This window comes from Dreissena polymorpha, chromosome 12 (assembly GCF_020536995.1).
Source record: "Dreissena polymorpha isolate Duluth1 chromosome 12, UMN_Dpol_1.0, whole genome shotgun sequence".
Classification (NCBI taxonomy): Eukaryota; Metazoa; Mollusca; class Bivalvia; order Myida; family Dreissenidae; genus Dreissena; species Dreissena polymorpha.
Window position 1 is genome coordinate 72,701,625 of NC_068366.1, and position 12,434 is coordinate 72,714,058.

General features: G+C 35.9%; 1 protein-coding gene across 1 annotated transcript in view; it reads right to left on the bottom strand.

Moving 5' to 3' along the window:
• Window positions 1-12,434, bottom strand: part of LOC127853473 (zinc finger protein GLI4-like) — a 111,763-nt gene that overhangs the window by 21,103 nt on the left and 78,226 nt on the right. The window contains exons 8-9 of the mRNA XM_052388021.1: window positions 9,621-9,841; window positions 7,605-7,734 (exon numbers count right to left, since the gene is read on the bottom strand). Of these exons, the coding sequence (XP_052243981.1) occupies window positions 7,605-7,734; window positions 9,621-9,841 (351 nt within the window). The remainder of the gene's footprint in view (window positions 1-7,604; window positions 7,735-9,620; window positions 9,842-12,434) is intronic.

The window sequence follows — 12,434 nt, forward strand, 5'->3', positions numbered from 1 at the left end:
AATGTGCAGCTTCATGAGAACGCCGCTTAGAAATTATTTGTTTTTTTTTACCTTTGACCTTGAAGGATGACCTTGACTTTGAACTTCCACCACTCCAAATGTGCAGCTTCATGAGAACGCCGCTTTGATTTTTTTTTTTGACCTTCTACCTTGAAGGATGACCTTCACCTTCACCTTTCACCCCTCAAAATGTGCAGCTTTATGAGATACACATGCATGCCAAATATCAAGTTGCTATCTTCAATATTGAAAAAGTTATGGCCATTAAAGTTTTCGGACGGACGGACTGACTGACATACACACATACTGACATACTGACACACTGAAGGACAGTTCAACTGCTATATGCCACCCTACTGGGGGCATAACAATGCAACACTGGTTATATTTTTAATGTACTTATATATCTCTTATGCAATTATATTACACTAAGCTTAGTTGACAAGTATTACACATAAAATTGTGAATAATTATTTGTTGTCACTTCTATTGACATGTTTGGTTGGTAAATACCTATAATACAACACTATTATTTTCCTGGTTTTAACACTGTAATTCACCGTAATGTACATTTGTACATCAAGCGCCTTTGGCCAATCTTGTGGTTGTCAGACAACCAAGCATGATATCTGACCTGGCCATACAAGTCATTAAAAGGCCCCCATCTGACACATAATAAGAGATTTAATGCCCATGTTCATACCTACATGTCATAAACCATGACTATCAGTCATTGTATCACACTATTTCCATCAGAGTTCAGCATTTCAAGTCAATTAGAGAAACACTATATAAGTGTTAATGCTCAATACAAAATATTTATAAAGCAAGGAATTTAAATCATGAGATTCAAAATATAAGATCTACAAACAAAAGAATGCCTTTTGGAAGGAATATATTACTATAAGTGGTAATATTTCTTAACTTTCAACATGCATCATAAGTTGATCTTTGTTATTTTTTTTGTCAAAATAATATGAGCAGCTCTCAAAGAAAATGGGGCTTAATCCATGTAGGTCCATGTAAAGTGTTGCCCTGGATTATCTGATACAGTCTGTACACGCTAATGCTGGATGCATGTTGGTCCATGTAAAGTGTTGCCCTGGATTATCTTATACAGTCTGTACACGCTAATGCTGGATGCATGTTGGTCCATGTAAAGTGTTGCCCTGGATTATCTGATACAGTCTGTACACGCTAATGCTGGATGCATGTAGGTCCATGTAAAGTGTTGCCCTGGGTTATCTGATACAGTCTGCACACGCTAATGCTGGATGCATGTAGGTCCATGTAAAGTGTTGCCCTGGATTATCTGATACAGTCTGTACACGCTAATGCTGGATGCATGTAGGTCCATGTAAAGTGTTGCCCTGGATTATCTGATACAGTCTGCACACGCTAATGCTGGATGCATGTAGGTCCATGTAAAGTGTTGCCCTGGATTATCTTATACAGTCTGCACACGCTAATGCTGGACAACACTTTATACCTAGACTGGACTGGACTTGCACTAAGAAAACACTTCTTTAAAATGAACAAGAAATGTGTTTGTCAGAAACACTATGTCCCCTTCTGCGCCGCTTTGATTTAGTTTTTTTGACCTTTGACCTTGAAGGATGACCTTGACCTTTTACCACTCAAAATGTGCAGCTCCATGAGATTCACATGCATGCCAAATATGAAGTTGCTATCTTCAATATAGCAAATGTTATTGCAAAATGTTAAAGTTGGCGCAAACAGTTCAACAGACAGGGCAAAAACACTATAGTGGCCCCCACTAAAGTGGTGGGGGACATAAAAATACTATACAAGTGGTAAGCTTCTTCCATCATAAGTCTGTGTTGATTGCTTACTTTTGCCAGTTTAGGTCATTTATTAAACAAATGAGGCTAAGGAACATCTGCCGAATATTTTTTGTAAATCAATACAGAAATATAAATCATTTAGGACAGTTTTCTAAAACAAACAGAAAAGAAAACACCAAAAAAAGTATTTTTCTTAAACAAAATTGGTATTTAACACATTAACAATATTAAATTTTCAAATTGGTGCCCCTTAATGTTTCGACACTAAAAGGTGAAAAATTACAACAATTAAATATTGTAGAAATTGTTTTGTATGGATCTAGGACTGTGCACAGAAGATTAGATTTTTTCCCCAAGCTCAAGTTTAACTTTAGTGGAAATCTAGTTACAGTACAACTCCTACTACCGGTCACCCCTCATCGGCAGTCAACTGGTGTAGGCGGCCGGTCTGTGCCATGACTGTTGATAAACACTATACAATGCACCCCTCACTAGCGATCATCCCATTTCTCCGGCCAGCTGCCAGCATTTTTGCACCCAAATGTTAAATTTCCCCAATATGAGCAGTCACACGCGAGTTAGTCAGTCATGTACATTGGCAAAATTACAGTGACGCAACGGCGAAAAAAATCTATACAAACTTCCTGTCTGCGGTTTAGGCTCTGAAGTACTGAAACGTGATGTGTGATAAACATTTTGACAGCCAGTTTGCAAATTGCAATTAATTAGCCGCAGATTATCAGGTTATCGGGTTAAAAGCAATATGCCACCGTTTGATATTTTTGTTTCCCCACGTGCCAATATCACCTATTATTACTGGAAAAGAGATTCTTAATTTATAATTTATTATTTGTAGCTGTTGAATCATAATATTTCTATCAAACCTTTATGACAATTATCTGCTAATTAAAAGTTTCTGCTCAGCGATTTGTCGCGATAATTAAGGTGTTTAACTATGATTTTAGAAACTGTCATTCTTTCAAATTTTATTAACATATTTGAAGAGCAAGAAAAAAAATCATAACTAGATCTTTGTCACAGACGTGACGAATACCCCCACATGCCGCATTGACACAGAATATTTTGCATGTTGTCTTCACAAAAAAAAAGTGGAAATAATGCTCAATGTTTAAAACGCACTAAGTGACCCTGTAACCTAGTTTTTGACCCGGCATGGCCCATGTTAAAACTTGACCTACACATTATCTAGATACAACATCTGACCAAGCGTGGTGAAGATCGGATGTAAACTACTTGAATAAGAGAGCAGACACCATGCTGAATGTTATAAAAACGCACTAAATGACCCCATGACCTAGTTGACAAACTTGGCCTAGAGATCATGTAGATAAAACTTGTGACCAAGTAAATTGGTGAAGATTGGATGAAAACTACTTGAATTAGAAAGAGGACAACATGGTGAGGTTTAAAAAACACTAAGTGACCCTGTTACCTAGTTTTTGACCCAGCATGACCCATATTCAAACTTGACGTAGACATCATCTAGATACAACATGTGACCAAGTTTGGTGAAGATTGGATGAAACCTACTTGAATTAGAGAGCGGACAACATGCTTAATTTTTAAAATGCACTAAGTGACCCGGTGACCAAGTTTTTGACCCGGCATGACCCATATTCAAACTTGACCTAGACATCATCTAGATACAACTTCTGACCAAGTTTTGTGAAGATCGGATGAAAACTACTTGAATTAGAGAGCGGACACTTAATACGGACCAACCGACCAACAAGTTCACTCCTTCGTTTGTGGGTGTATAAATATATTGGGAAATACCTTACCGACATACTATTGCAAATCAACAAGTGCCCCTAAAATAAATTGTGTATCCCTAGTACAGTAGGGTATAATATTGTGGGAAAAAAAACAATAACATTCAAATAAAAATTGCTTCCTTGTTTTTCATGTTCTTCAAATTTATTGGATTTAAATGCTGTGGTTATGACCTAAAAAGATAGAAAATATAAATGTCAACTTTATAACGTTTATCCATCTATATTCAGATCATAAATATAACACAATTATTTTCATATTTACAATTAAAACAAGGGGGAGCAGAATGGTGTGAGTTACCGTAACTCAGTAACTGACAAGGAAAAAATGATAATGAGAATAATTCTTTTTCATTGACTTGATTCTGATGATGATATCTTCGGTGATAAGAAAGATGAATGAATATTTTTTGGAATAAACATGTTGTTTTATAGCTGATCTCAGAAAGGAAAAAATTAAATTATTTTAAGTCTATACATTGTTTAGTACATGTTCACATATTTACGATTTTGTTTATACAAAAATTGAACAGTTGGCCATTCACTCATCAACTCCAGACTCCCTATGACCCAACCCCCTCTTAAGAGGCCACACCGCTTAAGCAGCCAATTTGGCCGTTTCCATTGACTGGCTGATTAAGTGGGGTTGGACTGTATACATATGAAAGGTACGCTCACTTGATAAACGCTCTAATTCTAATAGATTCTGAAAAAAAATTCCAGCATATTAATGAGTTTTGCATCTGTTCTCAATAAAACTGAGAGCAATGCCTAACATTTGAATGGAGAGTTGAGTTTAATTTATTTGCAGGGGTTCCTGTTTTCTCAGAAAAAAATATCTTATTTACTGACTTAGACATTTGGAAATATGAACTCACAGCTTGAGATTTAATCTGGTCTTCAGATATGTATTTTCCACAGCATCAGCAAATGAAAAAAGCACCCACACAATTGATAGTGTATTGTAACCTTAATTTATCAAAATGATCAAGGCAGATCTGTTTAAAGTTTGCAAAACGAATACAAATGTCACTTATACAATCTTAAAGGAGATTTATTAATAACTTACATCATTTAAATATTTTTTACTCTTTTTTATAAACTGTGCACATAATTATCATATATATGAATCCTGATTAAATAAAAACACCTCACAAAAACATACACACATATTTTCATAAGCACAAATGATCTATAACAGGCCCAAAATTGGTAACAGAAATATAATTGATTTAAATAAATAGTATATTAGTGAAAAATAACACTTAAATGTACAATTAATACAGATTCTATACAAGCAGGGAAGGATTTATTGAAGATGTATTACTGACTACCATATTTGTTTTAGTGTATGTATATACTTTTTACTTGTATCTATAAATTGTAAGTAATTAAACAAAAGCTTTGCCAAAGAAAAAAATCCACTGTTCCCCAGTTAATAATATTGTCTGTACTAAGTACAGGTTTTCCATACCTTTTATTAACCAAGCTTAAGTACTTTAAAAAAAATATACCCAAACTTGGGCCTCAATCACCCTTTTACAAAACTAAAATAAGCATCTAATACAATTACACTAAAGAAGTGAAAAACACGTGAAAAGATCTTAAGAGACAGTGTTTGAATACAAGCACCCTATGATATCACCCATAGATAATGGTTCATATCACATTTACTCCCCAGATAAAACATCCCCATCCCAGTGTGATTCTGGCCTTGATGTGAAAATGATGGGCTTTTAATGGAGTTTCATTAACCTCAACATGTCTACTTTAATGGGATCTAAGTTTTTTTCTTACAACACTTACATTCCAGTAACCTTACAACTTGAAAGAAACCTATTCTGCTACATTATTTACATTTTTTAAAGAAAAAGGCTGTAAAAACCATTATTAATCAAAGCGCTGAAGGCACTGTAGGTGTTCTCTGTTGTAAAATGTCGTCCTTGATTAGCTTGTGCGCATTGCACAGGCTAATCTTATTTGAGATGCATTAAGCCCCGTTTTCCCTGAAAGCAGCCAATATGTACAGATTTCAATGATAAACACTAGACTGGCCAATCTCCTCTTACAAGCTCTTAAACACTATTAGTCATATAAACCCTCTGCAGTGTACCAAGTGGTGAACTATAAACAGGCAAATGTGGTGTTTATCTTTCCTAGCAGACGCTCTATATAGCATTTGTCATCTGCTGCAACAGGCAGTGGTTGTCTTTCCATACCGTACCTAAGGCTTCTAAGCACATACTGATTTGCAAAATCTATGGTCTGTAACATTAGTGTGAGCTAACGCTCACACTAAAAACCCACCCATAAATAAATAATGAAATTTTGTACCACACTACAAATAAGATAATTATACTTTTTGTGGCCATGAGCCTGATATCAATATGTGCATAATTATCTAAAGTTATTCATATACATCAAGCGCGTAAAAAATATAAGAGTACAATGGTGACTTATTATGCATATTCATAATTTAGCATTCCAGGACAAAATCTTGAGTCAGCAATATTTCTTGTGATTGTATACAATGTCACGTTTCTAAAATATTATTTACGGCCACATTCATATATAACATGGGTGTCTTTATTCATGTTTCAAAATTTCAGTGCCCTGTAGAAGGAAGATTAATCAGACTTGCCGACTGCATGTATGCATCTTTCTGTAAGAAACATGTCTTAAAAAAACATGAAGTTGTAACATTTTCTCACAGTATACATTTGAATGCCTGGAAGGTTCATTTCACATTTCCAAAGTCAGGTGCTATGCCAGCTGATAGTGTTAATGCTTCTAAATGAAACAGATGATGTAGATGAAGTCTGTGTGATTGATGGCTGGGAGGCTACACGCTACTTATAGAGGCTACACGCTACTTATATCTGAGGAGTGAACTTCATCTTTACTGCTCAGTTTAAAAGACAAATTCTTCTAGAAACATAGATGGCCGATAGACTGAACAAAAAATGTCTTCAGACTGAAGAAGGTTTAGTTCATAAGGAAACTTTACTAATCACCAAGCGCCATCTGCGGTGACTGTTGCATTCATAAATAAGTTTAATGAAGTGTACATGTACTTATTAGTAACAAGAAATATTTTTTTTTAAAGATTTACGGCGTTGATTGTGGTTGGTGTTGATGAAAGATAAAAAGTTATATCAATGAGATTAAAGATAGTGAATGCCTTTTTCTGCGCAGTTCTTAGCTGCATCACATGCATATCAATTACGGGGTGTTGTGCCAACTTTCGTTGCTTATTTGGCTTTATTAGATAGCATGGAGCCAATAAAGAATAAGATACAGAATAGAAAAACACAAGAAGAATGAAAATAAATGAAAACAAATAAGTCAACTGGCCACACGAATCATCTGTACAAATTTGAAATATCTATTCGCACGTTCTTCGAACATACCTGTTTTAGTGGTTTGTCTGACATTGTTATTTGATTCAATTGTTTATAGTAAAAGTTTCAGGCCAAAAAATACTGTTGAGTTTTTTATAAATAAATGTTAAACTTTCATTAACCTTTATTATTTACATAGAATTTGTACTAACACTGGCAAAGAACCTTAATCAAACCACATATATATTTTTTTAAATACAAATTTTACCTTAACGTCAAATATTAAGTGAAAACTTCCAACTTTAAGAACTTTGAAATCACTTTAATTTGTTTGATATTAATTTTCATTTATTTTGATCACTGAATTATGATAGACATGAACAACACATTATGTCCAACAAAATCCACACACACATCCCGCATTTGTTTTGCAATCAAGATTAATCCAGGTTCTACACAAATGGGAGTACATTACAGTGTGTGCTGACATTACCTGTTTAACGCAAATGCAGTTAAGTTATATTGATACAATTAACTTTTTATTAAATAGTAAGGATTAGTGCTAATTGTTAAAATCCTCCATGCACAGTGCGTGTATCGTGTTTTTTTAAGGATGTTGTGTTTTAAACAGCCAAAACGCTGCGTATCGAAGACAAGACACTCACAGTGTGTATTCAGGTAAGCTTCCTTCTCAGCCTTGATCTTAGTTCGGCCCTTGTGATCATGGTACCCTTGCTCCACTGTGCTGCTCACAACCCCACTGCCCGCCTCCTTCGTTGTCGTGGTGATCTGTGACTACATGATAAAAATAAGCTTAAAGTGTCAGACTAAAGACAGAGAATGAAACCACGGCATCTAAAAAATAAATACATGTGTAAGATGTTGTTCTCTCAAATCATAGGTGCAAAGCCTTGTAAAAGCATGTGCATGAAGTGTCCTTCCAGATTTGCCTATGCAGTACACAGAAACTTTTCTGGGACAAATTTTCCTACATAGACTTTGAAGATAATCCCTCTAAATGGAGAATTCCATAAAAGCATATAAAGCTATCCCTGATCAGCACACTGCAAAGAGATCATCTGGAGCGACACTTTATGCACATGCATTAAGCCCAGTTTTTTCATGGAGTGGCTCATTTTAATCACATATATCACCAACTAAGAATAATTTTGGCCTAGCTGATTCTTTTAGATTAATCCTTGTGATCCTAGGGTGGCACTTAACCGTTTCCCACGCAGTAGTGAAGTGAAGATGGCTATGTGCAAACAGCATAAAACCAGAACAGCCTGAGAGTAACTCGCAGTCCATTCAGGTTTTATGCTGTTTGCTACTCATCAGTATTTTAGGGTTGGAAATAAAGCCTTTCAAACTTGAATATATTAAGAAAGGACTTAAATTTATTTTCAAAAGGAATTCAAATGCATCGAAGTGCGATTCTTAGTGGTAAAGGGTTAAATAGTTTTGTGACGAGTCAGCAATCGGACATCATAACGATCTTAACAGATATCATCTTAACCGCTTGGTCTATGTACTATTTGTGGTTATAGTTTTACAATTTGGACTAAAACAGTAAAATAAATAATAAAAGATAAACATCAAAAGGTCAACGAAACAATGTCACTGTTGCCTCAGTTGCATATTAGAAGCAATGTTTAAAGCACTTAAAAGTAGCCTCACTAAAATTCAAACATAGATCATAAATATACTGGTTCCAATTAATATTACTTTATTTGTTTATGTTAGATATCGTCTCAATCTGGAACTGAAAGTCTTCATTACTTTTTAAACACTTTAAGGCTTGCATCAAATGGTTATTACTTGCAGCTGTATGCAAACATGTTTATCTCTTAAAGTGTTCACAGAAATGAAACAACTCTTGAGCATTTCGATATGATGTTATCACCTGCCAAATTCGCTTATGGTCTTTGCATTCAATATTTCATAATATAAATTTGCATTCATTAACTCATGCCTGCATAAATTATTGGATAAGAATAATGTAAATTAGCATAAAAATTGGATTAAATGCATTATCAAATTTTTGGTGTGATCAACATAAATTTTGCATCCATTATCAATATAATAAATGCATAAATGGTGTATAGATACAATGTGCATAAAACTTGAGCCTTCAAACGCATAAACCTTGCAAATCTAGTATTCCCACATTTTTTGATAAAATAGGGGCTCATGATCTTTCTAGCCTTTAGTGAACTCCCGCAGTGGGCTCGACCAATGTGAAGGGATGGTAAAATATGGTGCATTTATATGTTACCTGTGTTGCCACTGCTTGACCAAGTAAACAATAATGATATTTTTGCGTGGTAAGTTCTCCAATTTACAATTCTCACAGTTTTTGTTAGAAGGTTGTTAGTATTCATTAATAAAACAATGCCCTAGCAACATGTGAATACCAAAAGTGGATAATTGTAGTATTTAATGGCAAAAAATCGGGCTCTGATTGATTGCCTTTTTAAATACTGTTGTTGAACTAATGCAGTTTGGTGAGGATCTACCCTGTCTTCTAATGAGACCAAGAAACCTTGCATGATTTTATAGCATACATGGTAGCTAATGACCAAACTGTGAGAATGCGCAGGCTGGTCTAGAGCTACACTGGCTGCATATGGCATAAGACCCATTTTTGCATGATGCTGCTCGTACCAAAAATATAATCTCACCTGTGTTTCAGATTTCTGTGGTGGTGGTTGTGGTTGCAGCAGACTGGTGTGGCCTTGAGAGGTCGGGGGAATCATGAAGTGAGGCCCAGCCCCCATGCGCCCCAGCATGCCCGACATTGCTGGGTGGTAGAAGGGTGAGGTGGGCATGCCCCCTCCAGGGCGCAGGTAGGGATTGCCAGGAAACTGAGGGTGATTGGCTGGACTCATGGCACCGAGAGAGGCTGAAAATGGAGCATTTTAAATGTAAGGGTTGATCTTAAATACATAAGCTGGGAAAACAGGGTTTTATGCATGGATGTAAAGTGTTGTCTTAGAGAAGCTTGTAAAGTCCACATGAGCTTATCAAGGAGAAGGCTTTCAACCTGAGCTGGAGCTTTCCCATAAAAGCAGAGAGTGTTGTCCCTTATTAGCCTGTGCACACTCCACACACTAATCTGGGTTGACACTTAATGCACATGAATTAAGCAACATTTTCCAAGAGCAAGATTCATATTTAGAATATTTTTTAACCATTCATTTAAACTCATATACAACCATACAAATATCTTCTACATCATCATGAACAATTTTTAGAAACATACAATAACACACATGACATTATACATGACATCCATTTGCAAACAAAATATTAATGTTTGACACCTGACTACCATTTTGGGAAACTGTTGTATTTGCCATGACATCTCTATAGCTATAATATTGCATCCAAACTTTGATGTGTAAAAAACTCTGGATAGCTGTTTCATCTGCTTAGAACTTGATCTGTTTTCCTAGTTGTAGTAACAGTTACCTTGACCCTGACCCAACTGGCCCCAAGTGCAATCCCAAGCCAGGTTTTCATGCAAGATACCTACACACAAAGCGCATTATCTCAATCCAAACTCAAGTTATTGAGCTTTGACTGTGTTTAGTAACATTGACATAGACCATGACCCAACAGGTCCCAAATACTTTCCCAAACTAGATCTTAGTGCAAGATTGTTATATCCAAAGTTTCAGCACAATCACACCATCCAAACTCAAGTGAATAACCAGAAATCATCTGTTTGACATCACCATCCCCAACGCCTGAGATAACCCAAACTTAGAAAGGAATTTCAACTTAATTAACAAGAGCACCGCATAACGAGTGCCACGCTTGGCTGCAGATTTGAATAAACGAAAGCTTGTCAGAATTTTTTTTTTTAGAGGTCACAGAGACCTTGACCATTGACCTAGTGACCTCAAAATGGGTGTGGCGTGTAGAACTCATCAAGGTGCATCTACATATGAAGTTTCAAAGTTGTAGGTGGAAACACTTTGATTTTGGAGCAAAATGTCAAGGTTTTAGCACAGACGACGAGCTGGCTATGACAATACCTCGGGTTTTCTCCGAAAACAGCCAAGCTAAAAAAACAGGTACAAAAAAAGTAAGTCAAAGTAACAACTGGTTGCAGATATGTATTTGCACAATGCAGATAATTGAATAACTGTTTAAGTGTTGTTGAATATCCCAGTATTTAGCAGCTACATAAAAGGGAACACCACTACAGAATTTTACATAATGCCATTAAAGACTTAACAGCCTGGTTTTAAAATATAGTTTATATCAACTATCCAGTACAATGAAACTAGAGCTTTGTCACAGACGTGACGTATACCCCCACATGCCGCATTGACACAGACTATTTTGCATGCTGTCTTCACAAAACATGAGAATCTAAATGGTGATTTTTAAGAATTATTATGCCTTTATTATTTATGGCCATTTTGACCTTTGAACTCTTTAATTCTTTCGCATGACACGCTGTCCAATGACTGTGAACAAAATTAATGTACAGAGTCATTTTAAAATCTCACAATGAATGACATAGTTATGGCCCGGACAAGCTCATTTATGGCCATTTTTCACTTTTAAACTCCAAGTGCGACCTTGACCTTGAAGATATCAACGTAATTCTTTCGCAAGACACATTTTCCTTTGATTGTGAACAATTGTACCAAGTAATTTTAAAATCTCACAATGAATGACATAGTTATGGCCCGGACAAGATCATTTACGGCCATTTTTGACCTTTGAACTCACAGAGTGTCCTTGACCTTGTTATTGACGTAATTCTTTCGCGCGACAAACCATCCAATAATGGTGAACAAATGTGCCAAATGCTTTTAAAATCTCACAATCGATGACATAGTTAGGGCCCGGACAAGCTCATTTATGGCCATTTTTGACCTTTGAACTCAAGTTTTGACCTTGTCCTTGGAGATATCAACGTAACTCTTTCGCACGACACACCGGCCAATGATGGTGAACAAATGTGCCAAATGATTTTAAAATTTTACAACGAACAACAAAGTTATGGCCCGGACAAGCTCATTTATGGCCATTTTTGACCTTTAAACTTAAAGTGCGACCTTGACTTTGGAGATATCAACGTAATTCTTTCGTGCGACACACTGTCCAATCATGGTGAGTAAATGTGCCAAATGATTTTAAAATCTCGCAATGAATGACATAGTTATTGCCCGGACAAGCTCATTTATGGCCATTTTTGATCTTTTAACTAAAAGTGTGACCTTGACCTTGGAGATATCGATGTAATTCTTTCGCTTGACATACCATCCAATGATGGGGAACAAATTTGCCAAATGATTTTAAAATCTCACAATAAATGATAAAGTTATGGCCTGGACATGCATTTGACCTTTCTTTGAACTCAGAGTGTGACCTTGACCTTGGAGATATCAACGAAATTCTTTCGCGCGACACACCGTCCAATGATGGTGAACAAATTTGCCAAATATTTTTTAAATCTCACAATAAATGATAAAGTT